This window comes from Taeniopygia guttata, chromosome 9, assembly GCF_048771995.1.
Source record: "Taeniopygia guttata chromosome 9, bTaeGut7.mat, whole genome shotgun sequence".
In the NCBI taxonomy this organism is placed as follows: domain Eukaryota; kingdom Metazoa; phylum Chordata; class Aves; order Passeriformes; family Estrildidae; genus Taeniopygia; species Taeniopygia guttata.
The window spans coordinates 779,924-795,833 of NC_133034.1; the positions used below are offsets into that span (position 1 = coordinate 779,924).

The 15,910-nt window shown below is 37.6% G+C and overlaps 1 protein-coding gene across 2 annotated transcripts in view; it reads right to left on the reverse strand.

Annotated features, from left to right (window-relative positions):
- CLSTN2 (calsyntenin 2) overlaps nt 1-15,910 on the reverse strand; it is a 354,435-nt gene that overhangs the window by 221,702 nt on the left and 116,823 nt on the right. For both annotated transcript variants that reach the window (XM_072933585.1, XM_072933586.1), the window contains exon 2: nt 8,083-8,205. In XM_072933585.1, the coding sequence (XP_072789686.1) occupies nt 8,083-8,205 (123 nt within the window). The remainder of the gene's footprint in view (nt 1-8,082; nt 8,206-15,910) is intronic.

Consider the following 15,910-nt stretch of genomic DNA (forward strand, 5'->3'; position numbering starts at 1 on the left):
AAATAAAGCATTTGGGAGAGGTTTTTTAATAATCTAAACACAGAAAAATGGACAGTGGAGGAAACCACAAGCCAGAAGAAATTGGTCTGATCCATTTCACACAGTTAGAAACAGAAGAATTGATCAGAAAATCAGTGACCTAAACCACCTGTCCAGAGTTTGAATTCTTTATCTTCTCCTTCCTCTTCTTGCTTTATAATAGTAGCATCCCATGCATTTTTTAGGTGGCCCTAGCAAGTAAAGGGATCAACAGCGGTTTCAGGCTATTAGGAGTGTTTGTTCCTGTCCAGAAAAATAATTTTTTTTCAGTTGAGTGGAAAGAAGCAGGTTTAAAGAAAAGTGTGGGCTCTTATCTATTCCTTTCGCAAGAGAATTGTTAACCAATAAGCACAAGGAGCTCCAAAGAATAATTACCTATTCAGGCTGCTCTTTTAAAACTTCTTTAATATTTAGAAAGCATTACAAACAAGTGGCTTGTCCCTGCTGCTTTACATTTACTTAAGTAGTTCTGTTCTGAGGAAAACATTTTAAAGACTTTTGATTTTATTTTTAAAGCAAGGTGGAATCCTTCAGTGCCACTTTTGTTGCAGTAAACTTTTAAGTGGTGAATATTCCAATTCCACTTGCTGCATTACTAACACTTCCTGGCATTATAAATTATCTTTCTAAGTCTGTATAAAGAATGCTGCATGCTTTTACAAGCAATCCTTTTTGATTTTCATCATCATTCACCTAGGAACATGACAACACAGTAACTCACACATAAAAGGAAATCATTTATGTAAAGGAAAGAGATATAATTGAATTAATGGGTTGACCACAGATGGAATGAAAGTGCGAAGAAAGTTATTAGAGTGGAATTTCCATTATTTGACTTAGTTTGTTCCTTCCTTTGAGACCTCATTCTGCTCCTTCATCCCCCCCTCTGAGGGTCCCTGCTGTTATTGCAGCACTGGAAGTTAAAGATGGGTACAGATTTTGGATTCTTCACACACACTGGAGAGCAGAAGTGAGCAGCTCAAGCTTACTACTTCTTGAATATCAAATAATGAAGAGAATCAAACTACACAAGAAGAGAAAATGTCCTGGGGTATCATTCTTGTTTGCTTCAACTGTCTCACCATAAATCTTCATAGACTGGGGTTATGCTTGCTAGCATAGTTATTTAAAATAATTTATTTTATATCAATACATATTAGAAAACATTCATTTCTATCTGAAATTGTAAGAACCTAAGCAGCTATGATTTCCACTGCAATCTTAATGTTGAGGGATAACTAGAGCAGTTTTACATTTTTCAGCTGCTCACACTTCTTTTAATATATGAGCCTGCTCAGACCTCAGGTAACCCTCCATGTATCACTCAAACCATAAGAAAATAACTAGTCCTCATCCTTTTTCATCCCCAAACAGATGAGTTTCCTCTGCTGTCTTTCCTGTGACTTTCAGAATTTGAAATCCTTCAGGAACCAGCTCTGATTTTAGACTGTCTAAAAAGTTTAGAAACCACGCTTAACTTCATAGCAAATCTCACATCTCAAAAGCAAGTTTCATCTTAATTCACACTAAAATGTTTCATTGCAGAAAAAAAATTGTCAAAATAGTACTTCAACAAAATAAATACCTTCTCCAGCTTTTAAAATACTTTGTTGAAAATAAAAGTGTTTATAGTTCATTGAAATAAATGACTTTGTATTTCAGCTGCAGATTCAGGCCCATTGCAATGGCTCTCATACAGCATGGCTTCATTAGTTTCAAAGGAATGTGACACAAAATCTACATCCATCCTCAGAGCTTAACAGCAGCAAGAAATTTTTGAACCGATAGGCTTAGCAATTCCAGTACTCCCCACTCAGTTTTCTCTCTTGTGTTCTGAATAGCCCAAAAGTTTAAAACTCTCACTATTTTCCTGGCACCTTCAGTGACAATCTATTTTAACTTACTATTTTTTTACTTAAATGGTTATTTAGTACACTTCAGGATTATAAAATGACAGATTCTGTCCCTGTTCTATTGTCTAGGGTTGTGATCCACAGTAATATCCTGCCCTATTTTTCTAAAGATCAAGTCTTGTACATAAAGAAAACTACTCAAAAACAGTTCAAATGTATCACAAAACACTATTTTCTATAAGTAGTTTTAAAAGTCCAACTGGATATCATCAGACTGGAATTTCTTGGTTATTTTCCTTGCTTCTTTCTACCTTCAAGTAATTTAGCATATTTAGGTGTAATGAAGTATCTCAATGTTCCCATTCCTTATTAATTTTATTTGTCAGGAGGAACTTGCATTCACTCCCAACCCAAGCACATATTTCTCATTTTCTCCCTGGCTCCCTTCTCCTGCAATGAAGACCCCTTAGGAGCCACTAAAATCTCCATCAGAACAGCCTGAATCCCTGACCCTTTAGTCTTCTTTGGACACACTGATATCACCTACTATTATTTTACAGCTGTAAAAATGACTAAGAAAGGCAATCACAGAAAATAAACAAACTTAAAAGCCCTCAAAGCCCTCATCTCTGAGCTTCAGGGACTAACAGAGGTTGCTGTGAGAGTGATTGTTTTTTTGCTTCATTCTATATCTGAAACCTGAGCATGTTTATCACTCTTAACTTTACTGGATGATAAGCAGCATCCCTTAAGTCAAAAACAGCATCCCCAGAATTAATTGTGCTATTACCAATCTTTTATTTTACCTTAGATTAGGATCACTGGGAAGAGATTACGTTTTTTGCCTTTGAAGGCTAAAGTCTTAACTAATTAAGCTACAGTAATAAATGTAAGCTTGAAAGCTAGAAATCAAACATCATTAAAAAATTCTTATAAAAAACTGCAACACTCCACGACTTTGCCTGCATGTTGTATTTCTTTAATCATGCTTCATTTTCACAGAAAAATATTTAACACAAATTAATTCTGGGCATCCTAAACCAACTTGTGTTCTAAGTCTGGCTGACAGTGAGTAGAAATGATAATATTCAGAACGACAATTTTAGAATAAGTTCTGTATTTTCAGTGTTGCATCAAAAGGACAGTTGCTATTATTAATACCACTGCTTTTCAATACAAACACACAAGGAGGCTGGACAGCTTCACAGTCTGAAACAGAGAAATGGGATTTTCTGTTCGGTCCCTGGGTGTAAGTGGGTTGACAAGTGCTGGATTTGCTGGGGCGTAGCTGAGAATACACACTCCTTTGAGCTGCTAAAACAACAGAGACGATTTGGTGAGTTTGTGGTTGCATCTTGCCGTTTAGTGAATATTCTGTCACCCTTCCTGGCTGGTTTTGTTGTCTCCTTATTCTTTACAGTGCTTTTAGCAAAGCCAAAACATAGTCAGGAGATGTGAACTAGAACTGCTTCTGAGACACAAATTACTGGTCTGAGGGGAGCCAGACCTCTGATCTTGCTAAGAAAGACTCTCTATAAATCAAGAGCATAAAAGTAGCTAAAGATGTAATGGGCCAAGCTCACCCTGGTACAATTACCCAGCTCATCCTTGCTGGGACACAAGGCACTCAAGTGTGACTTTATCAGCCCAGAAATGGGGGCACAGTGACAAGTTTAGCTCTTCTTTTCCAGGATGAGAATGGATATCCATCACCTCACTGCCCTGTGTGGGAATTTTTAAAATTAGGGTTTTGGGTAAGTTGTAAAAGGTAGGCTGCTTTGTCTGCTGCCTGGGATGTGAGCTGGCATTTTCCCAGTGTCATAACCATGCAATGAGGCTGATGCTGGCAAATAAACAGCTCGAGACACCTTCCTCAGCAGTCCCATCCCGTTTGTGATTTGTACATAGCCCCTGGCCGGCGATACCCTGAATGTACCTCCCGTTTTCTGCTTCAGAAAACACCTTGAGCAGTGAAAACCCTCTCCACACCAGGCTGTTTAGGATCCTCACAGTGCTTTTAGGGAGTAACATAAAAGGCTTCTGCACAAAAAGAGTTTTCTCTGCACAAAAAAAATCTGCTGTGCCTTGTGGATAGGACTAAAATGAATGGGCTAAAACCACTGTACAGAAAGTTCAGACCAAGCTTCATGAAAAACTAGGAATATGGTGAAGTGTGCAATATATCACTCAGGGAAACTTGCATCTCTGCCACTACAGACCTGTAAGATTAGGACAGAAAACTGTTTCTAAGGAATGACAAGGGGCCTGCCTTGGGCAGAAGCATGGACTGAGGACATCCTGAAGTGCCTTACAGATCTGTTTTTGCACAGCATTGCTGACAAAACGTAGTTACTGGAATGCAGGTAGATGTCTCTTCCAAAAGCCATCCATCATCTCATAGCATTTAGTGAGGGACAGAATCCTGACAAACTGATTCAGTAGATCCCACCTTGCTTCTAGACAAACTAGCCCTAAGCCTGAACTGTTACAATTTCTTTGTGGGTTTTGTAGGGGTTCACTTTCTGGGGGGTATTTTTCGGCCAAGGGGAGGCGAGGAGGGTCAGGAAATGTCTCTGATACTCTGCAAAAGACAGGATGCCATGGTGAGTTTAGTTATTTTAAAGTTCAGTTGTATTTCAACACCAGTCTGTGAAAATCCTTTTTGGGCCAGGACTTAAAGAACTGAAATATGGAAAACTGCTGATCCAAAACTTCTCACACTTACAAGCTTTTACTGGTATTTTCAAACTTTCCTTCCAAACTAGGAGACAAAAAATACAATTGCATTAAAAAAAATAAAGTGAGGTATGTTTATACCACAATAATTTTAAGAACCAGGACTTTACATATACTTCAATTATTCACAATAAATTCATTAGATAAAGAGACATAAAAAGCCATTCATTGCAATCTTGTGAAAGTCTTCGTGCTCCAGTTACAAAAAATGCTGATCACATTTGACAGCCAGCATTTTCACAGGCACATTTAGTCCTGTTACTCTCGCCTTAGTCCTTCCTGGAAACACAGACCTCCTGCACAGAAGACTCCTTTTTCCTCCTGTCATCACCCTTGATGTTAAACATTAGATAGAGGTGAAAAAAAAAGTGCAGATTACAGTAATTTGTTCCTGTGACCACTCAGGTTTGACATGCACCATAGTGTGTGCACTCCTAGAAAGGGTTGACAGGCTTACCTTAGTAGGCATCGTGATGAAAAAAGACAGAGGTATTGGGAAAAAAGTTAAAAGTTTCCGTAAGTAAAAACCAAAACACTGTTTGCAGTTTGGAGTAGGCCTGTGCCACAAGTAGCATTTAAACTAAAAAAAAAGAGCTCATAGGAATGGGCTCAGAAAGCATATCAAAGCACTAAGGGCAGGTAAGAATCACTGAATAGGAAATGCCTCTTAACAGCTTAGTTCTTATTAACAAAGCAGTTACGTGGTGAAAAATTATTTGCCCAGGTGTAAAAAACGAAATGCATGAACTACCTGTGCACCAGGGCAAGCAGCAAGGAGCATGGTGCAAACACAAGGACTAAGTTAAGCACATGTCCAAAAGAACTACACCCCCACTAGCAACAACATATAAATATGGAATAAGTATAAGTTAGTAGATAAATGTATTCAATAAATAGGCGTTTCCCCTACCATAACCTTCACAGTGGTAAATCCTGTACCTTTCCCTAAAGCTGTCACTGAAGGAAGACCAGGACTTCAAAGGGAAGGCACTGAGAAGAGCAGGAAGATTTCACAGTTCAGATAACATCCAGCCATGTCTCTGTGCAGGTGTGCCCTGGGAACATCAGCCTGGAGGGTAACTGACACTGTGCCTTCTGTTTTGGTTCAGTTCTGGTCCTGTAGAACTCCTGCCCATCTGTAGTGAATGGTTACATAGCAGCTGGGTTGTTGTCTTTTTTGTTTGGTTTGACATTTGGGTTTTGTTTTGGTTTGTTAGAGGCAATCTTTTGTCAATAGATTTTGTGTGTGTGTTTTTAAAGTCAAATGCACGCTGGTTTATTTATTTCTATAAGGTAGCATAAATCCTGATGGAAGAGCCAACCATCTGCCTGTAAACTATTGCAGGGGCTGTTGCAGAGTAAGAATTCACATAAATTTAGTCTTACTACAGTTTGCTCAAGGAGATCTCAGCAGACATTTCAGCACAGATCAGAAACTGCTCCGATATATTCTCGAATCCGGGCCCATTAATAAAACAGCCAGCCAACCAAACATGGAGAACTTTCCAAGCACTAGAATTTTTTTTTTCTCCAATAGTTGCACAAAATACTGAAAATATTAACAGGCTGATGATAAAGGAACTGTTGGAGCTCTGACTCTCTGTTACAATTAAAGACTGATCTATAACTGAAATTTCCACATTTAAATAAAATATGGCCATAAAAGATAGTCCACAGTAACATACTATTAAATGTACAGCTACTGAATATTGTTAATATTGTATCTGTTTCAGTTTCTCCTACTAAATACATTATGCAAATTTAATTTTCCATAAAAACCTTTTATAAAATAATGCTATTCTGAAACCAAATAAAAGTATATGATATTAAATCAAAAACTACAACAGAAATAGTAAGTTCCTCCAACAATTTAAAAAGACAGGAGTTTTTTTCAAAAGTGCATAGAGGTTTTTTCAAAAACATAGAGAATGCAGGCCCTTCAAGTGAATGAAGGGTTCAATCAGTACTATAACATTATGCCTGGACTGCAGATCATGAGGCCAAATATTATCAGGAAATAAACTATTAATACCAGGGAATACACAGAAAGTATTTACCCTTGTAAGAAGTAGATACTTCTCAAAATATAAATACTTCAAATCAATAAATCGAGAAGCTAAATTAAAACTACTGCCTAATGTAACCCTTATCACAAAAGCCATTCTGTCTGTGTAAGTTCAGATTTCAAAGGATGGTTTTCTACATGAAAAGTAAATCACTATTTAATGAAAAATGTGTTGATTCTCCCAATGTAAAAGCTGATGAAAATAATTAGGTTAATGAATTCCCAGTCATCAGAGTTTGCAGTGTCAGTGACAACAGCACGTGATTAACATCCCTGGAAGGATCCTAAGGGAATGCAAGCAAAAGAACCAAACACTCACATTGGTAGAGGTAAAAAATGACAATGGCATCTTTTCACTAGGAATTGATCTTCATGCAGCCAAGAATCACTTGGCAGCATGAGCAACAAACAATCTTGATATTAAAATGGGGGTCAATATATAAAAACCATTTGAGAGCCCTGGTTTGGGAGGGTAGGAGCTGATGCCAGTGTAAGCTTTTGGGAAAAGTGACTGAGAATAATTCTTTCACGATGCTGTAAAATGCTGTTTGGGACAAGCACTTGGACTTCTGCTTCCCGAACATGAAGACTTCCTGAGAACAAGGATACTCACCTTTACCATTTCCTTTCCTTAGAAAGGGTGAAGATTCTTAAACAATACCATCTTTCTAACAACTACACCATCTTAAGATCTTCATAGTAGCTATCAAGCTTTACTATTCTCTCTTTTCTTCAAAAAAGTATTTTTAATGACAGAGGGAATTTAAGAGAGAACTTGCTCAACATGCAGAAGTCCCATATTCTGCTTAAGGGACTCAGGACAGAAAAAGTGTCAGGTAAAATAGACTTAATACAAATGCAAACTTGTATATGACATACATCTATCATACAGCAACCTGAGCAAAAGTGTTAAAAAACTCCATTAAATTTTCTGTCTGAGTCTTGACAGTTAAAAAGTGCTTACACAGTAAGATATGATTTGAGCAACTTTAAGTATTTGTCACACATTTTGTCCATAGCCAGGAGAAAGCAGGGGCTGTTACTGCTGAACAAAAATAATTATGTATTATTACTTCAGGCAATTGCAATGATTAATTTCTATAAAAGCAAATTAATGTGTAATTGTGTAATTATTGTGTTTTCATTAAAAATATATTGATAGTGGGAGCCTGCTGTATTATTCTCTTTATTCTGTTCTACTTCACAACAAATTCAGTGTAGGAAACACCTCATTTCAGGATCTCTGGGCCAACAGTCAGGTTCTGAGTACTCAGACACAACCTTTACATGTGCCCTTCAAATTACACTAGAAATTTCTTCTTTACAAATGCCAATAAATTCAAAATGCAGTCCACAGGCTCAAATGCTGCTGCTCATGTACATTCCTACCTGCAAAGGGAACAGGTGCATCTTTATCCAAAGCAACCAGGGGAGGGTCCAAAATCACAGTGTCGTTGTTTTCAGTTATGATTCCATGGTACGATGTCTCAATCCAGGGTTTGTGTTTATTCACTAGAAGAGAAGAAACCATGCCTAATTAATTTGGTTTGTGTTTCATATCTATTCAGGTAATTTTATCTATAAAGAGAAATTATTTAACATACTTCCAATATTAATAGTATTACTCAAAAGCCTCTATCAAAATCCCTAGAATAAACATTCAAATATAAAAGAAAAATGACATGCACATTGTACTACACTGATAAGAAAACCAACACTTCCAGATATCCCTCCAATTAAGACACCAAAATAAAAAGGCAATTTTCAGAATATTTATAATGTATTCTCAACTGTCAGCCTAACTAGGTTCAGACAATTTTGAAGGAATTGCTTTCAGTTGCAAAGCCCTGGTACAAGAGAAAGGGCATCCCCAGAAACCCAACTTGACAAGACACGAAGCAGAAGGGTAGGCGAGAACACTCAGCTCTTGGTCACCTTCTCACTTTGGATTTTTGGAACAATACCTACTATTACTTCTGTGTTTTGTACATTGTAGAGAAAACAAATGTCTGCATTTTAATTACTGATAAAAGTCTGCACTTCTTCACAATTTAACCAGAGGATCTGAGGTTTTTCTGGAAAAACCTGTCCTTCAAATCCAGCTGTTGAACATTTGGATATTTGGTCTTGAAGTACATAGAAGATCACACAAAAAGACACCTTAAGAGGCTACACTACACCATCAGATTGCCTTATTGCTGAACCCTCTCCATTTACACTCCTCTCACCATCCATCTCCTATTGACTGGAAAGGATGAAGACACAAAATGAAACAGAAGGGGAAAATATAAGAGGCTTATCTTTGCTCTGGTTATAAATTGAGCTTTCTTCCTGCAGGCACAATCTGAATGTTATGTCATTGCAACTCCTACATAAGGAATACAATGGTGACAGCTAAATGAATTTCAGTTTGAAGAATGTACTCCCCCAGGCAAGAGGGAGCACTGCACCAAGGAATATCCACCCCATTTGCACCAAACTCAGATGCAAGGTAATTTCTATACCTATTATATAGCTGTGTGTACCAGATGCTGAGGAAAATACCTGATGAGTTAACAGAAATCACCTCAAAGATGGAGAGTTGACATTTAGCATGAAACCAAATTAAAAAAAAAAATAAATAAAAATAATCATGAAAACAAACAAAGTCCACACATAGAACCCTAAACTCTTTCCTGCCTTGTCTTTTGTAAAACCCCCGGACATCAGTGAGATTCAAGTTTCTCCCTTTGTGAAGAAAGCAGCAAAACCCACTGAGACAGCAGAGAGGGCTCTGGCCACAGGTAAAAGTGGGCAATTAACAAATTTTTTTTTCACTGGCCATTTGGGAAAAGCATACAAATATATTTATGGCAAATTGAAGTTCATTCTTTTCATTTCTTGCTTTTTTGTTTAACTATTAGGAAACTGTGGACTTGGAAGACTGATCCTTTTAAAGCTGAATTATTTTATATTCTAGGACTAATCTGGGAGCTTTGAGTTCATTCCTATGTTGCAATAGATCTTCTTTCAGAAGAAAGCATACTTATCTTCACAGTAGTTGGTTTTGCCCATTTTTGAAATAACTAAGCAACAGGAAGATTAAACTGGGGATGTGTCAGGGAAAGGTGAAATGGAAAACAGGGATCTCAAATCTCTTTATCTTGTAATGACTGTAGAGCCAGAGGAGAGATTGGTGAGTTTATGTAATAGATGAAGGCCAAAAGTCTTGTCGATGTTGAAAAATGAGAAGTGATGGATAAAATTTCAGAGCTTTTTATGGCATTTGGGATTCTGGTTTGCAGGGCAGTTGAAGTATTCTGTATTTATTAATGGAATACGTGAATTGCCTGAGCATGCAGACACACCCGTGTGTTCCAGTGGCACTCAGGTGTGGTTCACAGGCTCTGAGGGACACAGGCTGCACTGAGCCAAAGGACATCTCTTGACTGCAGACAGATGCAGTAGAACCACAATGAGGCAGTAAAAATGAACTCACATCAAAAGGGAACTCCTTATGCAACTCAAATTTCAAGTACCAGATGCTTTTCATTCCTCCTGATTCTGTTAAAGGTCTGAGCTCTTAAAAAAACAAACAATCAAATAAAAAAAAAACTAAACAAGCAAATAAACACAAAAAGCACCAAAACTTTCCTCTTACTGATTCCTAGGGAATACTTTTGATGGCACTTTTTAAGGAACTCTCAGAATACAGTGAGTGCAATTCTACCAGCCTTAGATTTCTCCAGTTGGTGTCCAGTGAGCAATAACAGCAGTCAAATGAGTGGCAGCAACATCATTTCCTTAATTATATGGGGGGGAAGAAAATAAAATAATATTATGAACAAATGGTACAGTTTAGACCTTAGAGACTGGTATTGGGAAGAGGAAAAGAACAATAAAGCAAAAGCAAAACAAAATAATGTATCAAATTATTTGCAAGCTCTTATCTTGGAGATGAATTTTGGAGATACATCCCCATATGTAAAAACTATGGCTATATAAGCTTTGTGTGACCTGTGGTGTGGAAATGTTACTAATAATGGAAAACATCCATGCTCTCTGGGAATGCAAAGCAATTCTTTTGCATCGGACTATCTCTCTTCAAATATTTTCACATCATGAAAATTATTGATCCTTTTGCACTGTTTTGGATACTTGCTTTAAAATAAGAAATATCTAATCCTGAGATGAGCAGATGGCGTTGTGGCTGGGGGGGTGTTTATATTCTCCCTGCTAAAGGCTGGTAAAATGTTTCCATAGAACTAAGTGCAGAAACCACTCTAGAGGCTTTCATAAAGTAATAGATTATGAAGGAAAAACCTTCATATGTAACATGATCAATGAATACTTCAAGTTTCTTACTCAGAGACAAAAGGACAACTACAAAATATTAGACTGGTTCAAGCCAGTGTTTATCCACAGGTTAACACAGCTCTCAAATCTCTGGTATTTTCCTACCCCTATGCAGTGTCTTCAAAATAAGAGAATTTTCAAAATTCAAAAGTGTTTTGTCTTGTCTTATTTGAGCTACTGATTCTTCAGGATATATGAGTCAGATTTTAGGTTTCCAAAAACATAGTAGTGCCACACTGCATTTATTTAAACATCACAACAAAAACCTTTTACCATGCTGTCTATTTCAGGCTATATGAAACTGTATGTTTAATTAGAAAAGAAAAACAGAATTCATATTATTGAGAAAGTTCCATAATTTTGATTATATACAGTACTTATTATGAGATTTTAAAGATTAACATGTATCTTTTTTGGAATTTTTTAAAGTTTTACATAAGATGGGACTTTTTCATTTTACGTTTAAAATGGAAAAGGCAAGAATGGTTAAGAAATATTTCAGTGCTTCTCAACAGTGTTTACAAATTCACTGCATTCTATAAAGTAAAGTGATAAGCAAGCTACTTTTCTTTGGTTTACATTTGCTGAAGATGATGGAAGAGATCTATACACAGATTTGTATGTGAAGTTCCAGGAACTAAAAAAGCAGAGCACTACACAGCCAGTTAAACTCAAATGAGCAAATAAGCTGGATAATCAGCAGGTAAGAATTATACAAAAAAACTTTTCCCTCTTCAGGCATATTAAGTTGTACCACACTGATATTAACTCTAAAACTAGGAAAAAAAAAAAAAAAAAAGGTTTTTTCTTCCTCACAACTCACAAGAGATCTTCTCTGGAAGCATTTATTGTCTCCCATTTCCTTGCATTTCCCTAGCTGGGTGGAAGCTGGAATGAGTAGAAGTTTTGCATGAATTCAAACACATTTAGTTAAGACATAAAGATATCCATGCTGTGGTTTGTTTGTCTTTTTCAAAACTGGCTCCCTTCCTGTAATTTATTAGTCATTCATATAAACCCACAGTATATTAATTTATACCATCTAGGATAAGGCAATTCATCTTCCTTTATTACAGCTTGAGGTTGATCCATTACAGTTTGTCTGCACTGTCCACAGGGCATTTCCTGGTCTGTCCCAGCCAAGGCTGTGCTCACAAGCCTTGGGATGCAGTGGAACCACTGTGCCAGGAAAGGGCCCCTCTGTGCTCCCTCTGCAAACACTCCAGGCGCGAGAGCATCTGAGCACGGCTGAGGAAAACCAACCCCGTTCTGAGAGTCTGAGGGAACCCTGTGCCCCATGACTGCTGTCCTGAAAGTCAGAGTAAGGACAGCCCCAAAGGAAACACAGACATGAACACAGAGATGAACACAGAGAAAGGCCCACATGATGTTTAGAACCTCCAAACCTTGTTGACCTCGTGCAGTTTATTCAAGACTGCAAGACATGCACGGCACTTCCCAAAGGCAATCACAGGCTGTGCATTAAATCTTCTAAGTCCCAAAACCTGCGAGCAGCAGAGGTTTTTTCAAGAGCATTATAATAACAGGAGTACAATAAGGACAAAATGTATGAGGCCATAATCTTATGAGCAAAGCCATCTTTTCACCTCTAAGCTGACACAGACATTTGTTTGGGCACGGGGAGAGGGGGAGTGTGTGGGAAGCAGCATGTGCACAATTGACACATTACAATGGTATTTGACAAATTCAGATGGTTTCTGACTCAAATCAGTTAGAAAATGTTAGTTAGATCCAAAAATAACACAATATAAAATAATTATAAAAGAAAAAAAGTGACTATTAGAAGGCTTAACTCCTGACACCAGGGCAGATTCAATATTGAAATTTGATTTAACTGACAATTTCTAAACTTCAGGCAGCTAAAACCTGAGGTAGCAAATTATAATGATTAAGAATTGCTTTATGAATGCAAATGTTTTCTTTCTTTTTCTCCTCTAAATAGCACAATGGATTTATTTTCCATTTAATTGTGTTGATAATATGTTCTATCATCTCTAGCTTAAAGAGGTTGTCAATTCCAGAAAATTGCCAGAAAATTTAGGCTTTGTTACCACCTCTTTCAGCTCTAAGTCTTTTCATCTGCTAACTTCATGATCTTCAGCTCAGCCTGCTGGAATCCTGTGTAAGTGTCAAAGGTCTTCCCCTCACTAAGGGAAGCCCAGGAAGCCTTTGAGGCACCCAGGAAATTCCCTTAACGCCTGCAGAATGTCAGGCTGAACCTCCTGCCTGTGCATGCTGCAAGCCCTCCCCTTGAACAGCAAGGCATGCTGCTAGAGCCCTGCTGGGGGATGCTGCACAGCAATTCTCAAGGGATGCAGCTGCCACAGGGACAGCTGCAAGGCACAATCCCCCTGACTGGAAGAGACCCGGACCTGGACAGCTCTGACCTGGCAGTCACTCCTCCCTGGGGGCAGTTCTTTCCTGAGTAAACACCACAGTGGCACCTGTGGGGTCAGCAATGGCCACAGCTCAGGCTCGTTTTTCAGGTGTTCCAAAGGAAATGGAAATTAAAACCACGATTTGTCCATTGCTGAGTTTCTGTGAGCTGTTCTCTGGAGAGCTTTAACAGCCCTGGGCTCTGGACCAAGAAGGAGAAACTTGAAAGAGGGTGAGGTCAGAAGATGATTTTGACTCACAAGTGTGACTCGTGCTATGGTCATTCTTTGATGAACAAGCGAGAAGTCTTGAAATCTCATAACCTTGAAGAGAAATACATTGGACTCTCCAGTACCTCCAGTTTCTGGTAACTGAATGTCACTACACTGAAGTATTTCAGAGACTGTGTTTTACTTATCAAGTCCTCATCACACAGGTCATACATGTGACTGTACCATGCATATGTAGCTTTTTAACAGAGGAGACCTGAATTCCCCCAAGGTATGTCTTGAGATAGAAACCTGGTTTTCCAGAATGAGTCGGGAATAGAAACCAAAGACGGCAGCAAAATCCCAGATCTCATTAAATAGCAGCTAAGAACAAAAATGTTCAGAAGTTAGGCAGATTTGGGGGCTTAGGTCACAAAAGAAATGAGGATTGGAGCTTGAGAAAGAATTTTAAACTTCCTCTGGAAAGCAGAGAGCGAAAACAAGGACATGGATTTTTGCATGCATTTTTGAGGAAAAAGAAACTAAGCAAAAATTGGAAACTGAAAATGGCTGTGAAGTAGGAGAAGTAAATAAATGTCTGCATCTTACAGGATTAAATCTTTCTCTGCATTAGGAAAAAAAATTAAGTCGCTTTATCAGGAAGAACTGTTTTCCTACCTAAAAAACCCTGAAAACTTTCCAGAAAAGTTCAGATGCAAAGCACATTTTATATGCTTTGCCAAAAACAAATTGTAGAGAAGAAATTTATTCTGTCCCACACACTTTGTTCTCCCTATGATGCCATTGCCTGAATTACTGAAATACCAGTAGTTATGTTCTGGCTTTATTTTTAGATAGACAACTTTAAACTATAATGCTTTATGTGCTTTTACATAAAATAATAATATGAAACTCCTGCCCCAATTAAGGCAATGGGAGTTTTGACATTAAGATCAGTTAAAGCAGAATTTATATGATTTGTGATGTGTGAATGAGATGTGAGCCCTTTGGAGAACATTTTAACTGAGCAATAAATTATGGGCGGTGCATCTCAGCAACATTAAATTACTCAGTGGAGCTCCTGTGGATACCTTGGCACTGCTTTGATTGTGCTGCACAGCAAAACCTATTCTGCATCAACACACTGCACTCAGTTTTCTGCCACAGACACATTTTCTGGCTCCCGAGAGAAGGCCTTTCAATAATGACATTCCCATCAACAAAATTTGTTCTTATATTAAAAAAGGGGCACCATTTGAAAAGGAAGACTCTTTTGTTAGTAGAAAATTGTTATTACAAACTAATTTGACCAAAAGCACCAAGTGTCTTGCCTAATAGACTTGATAAAATCAGTAATTACACTGCTGTTGGCTATTTCTAAAGTAAAATAATATACTCTGTATATTGTATTCTTACATGTTGAGATGTTTAGGCAGCCATAAATACGATTAATTCTCTTGTAAATGTATGTGTTTGGTGTTTTTTGTGAGTGGAGGAGAGAAACTTCTTAACAGTAAGCAAATTAATATTACACATTTAACAGGAAATTCATGAATGCTTTGCTCAACCCAAACCTGTGCTGTTCAGGAAAAAAACAATCTAGCCACAAATTTTGTGATCTCCACTTATAATACTGAGATGTAAAACTTTCAGCAGCATTTTTTACTTCTGACCCTTATTTCTGAAGGGCACATATTGAATTTTCATATGCATACAGGAATTAGTATCCATATTGTCTGCCTCATTGCCCTCTTTTAGGGAATGGACCACATAGTTGTGGTCTCTGGACCTTGAACTGTCTTTAAGCTTAAAAATTATTTTAATTAACACAAAAGACATTTTAACTCCTTCATCAACATGTCCTTATAAATTTATCCACTGATAGTTGTCATAACAAACAGACTTCAGAGAATGCAAATCTGAATTCTGAGCTCCCAGTTTCCATGCCTCAGCATTAAGAGCAGGAAGCTGCACATGTCCCATATCTAAGGAACAAAACTGGAAGTAGGGGATGAGTCTGTCCCACAGCTATCCACGGGAACTTTAACAGCACTTACTGATGGCATCCTCAGACATGAAAATTACATGCTTAAAAATCTTGGAAAAAGTATCTAATGGTTTAAAAATGTTTTCATTGATGTTTCAAGGCACAAAAAAGTCACATTTACTTGTACTCAAAAAGCATTTCACTTACCTTGCTTATCAATGTGGATCTTCAACATGAACTGAAGATTCAATTCACTCATGAACAGCTTCATTCTCATTTAAAAAGACAT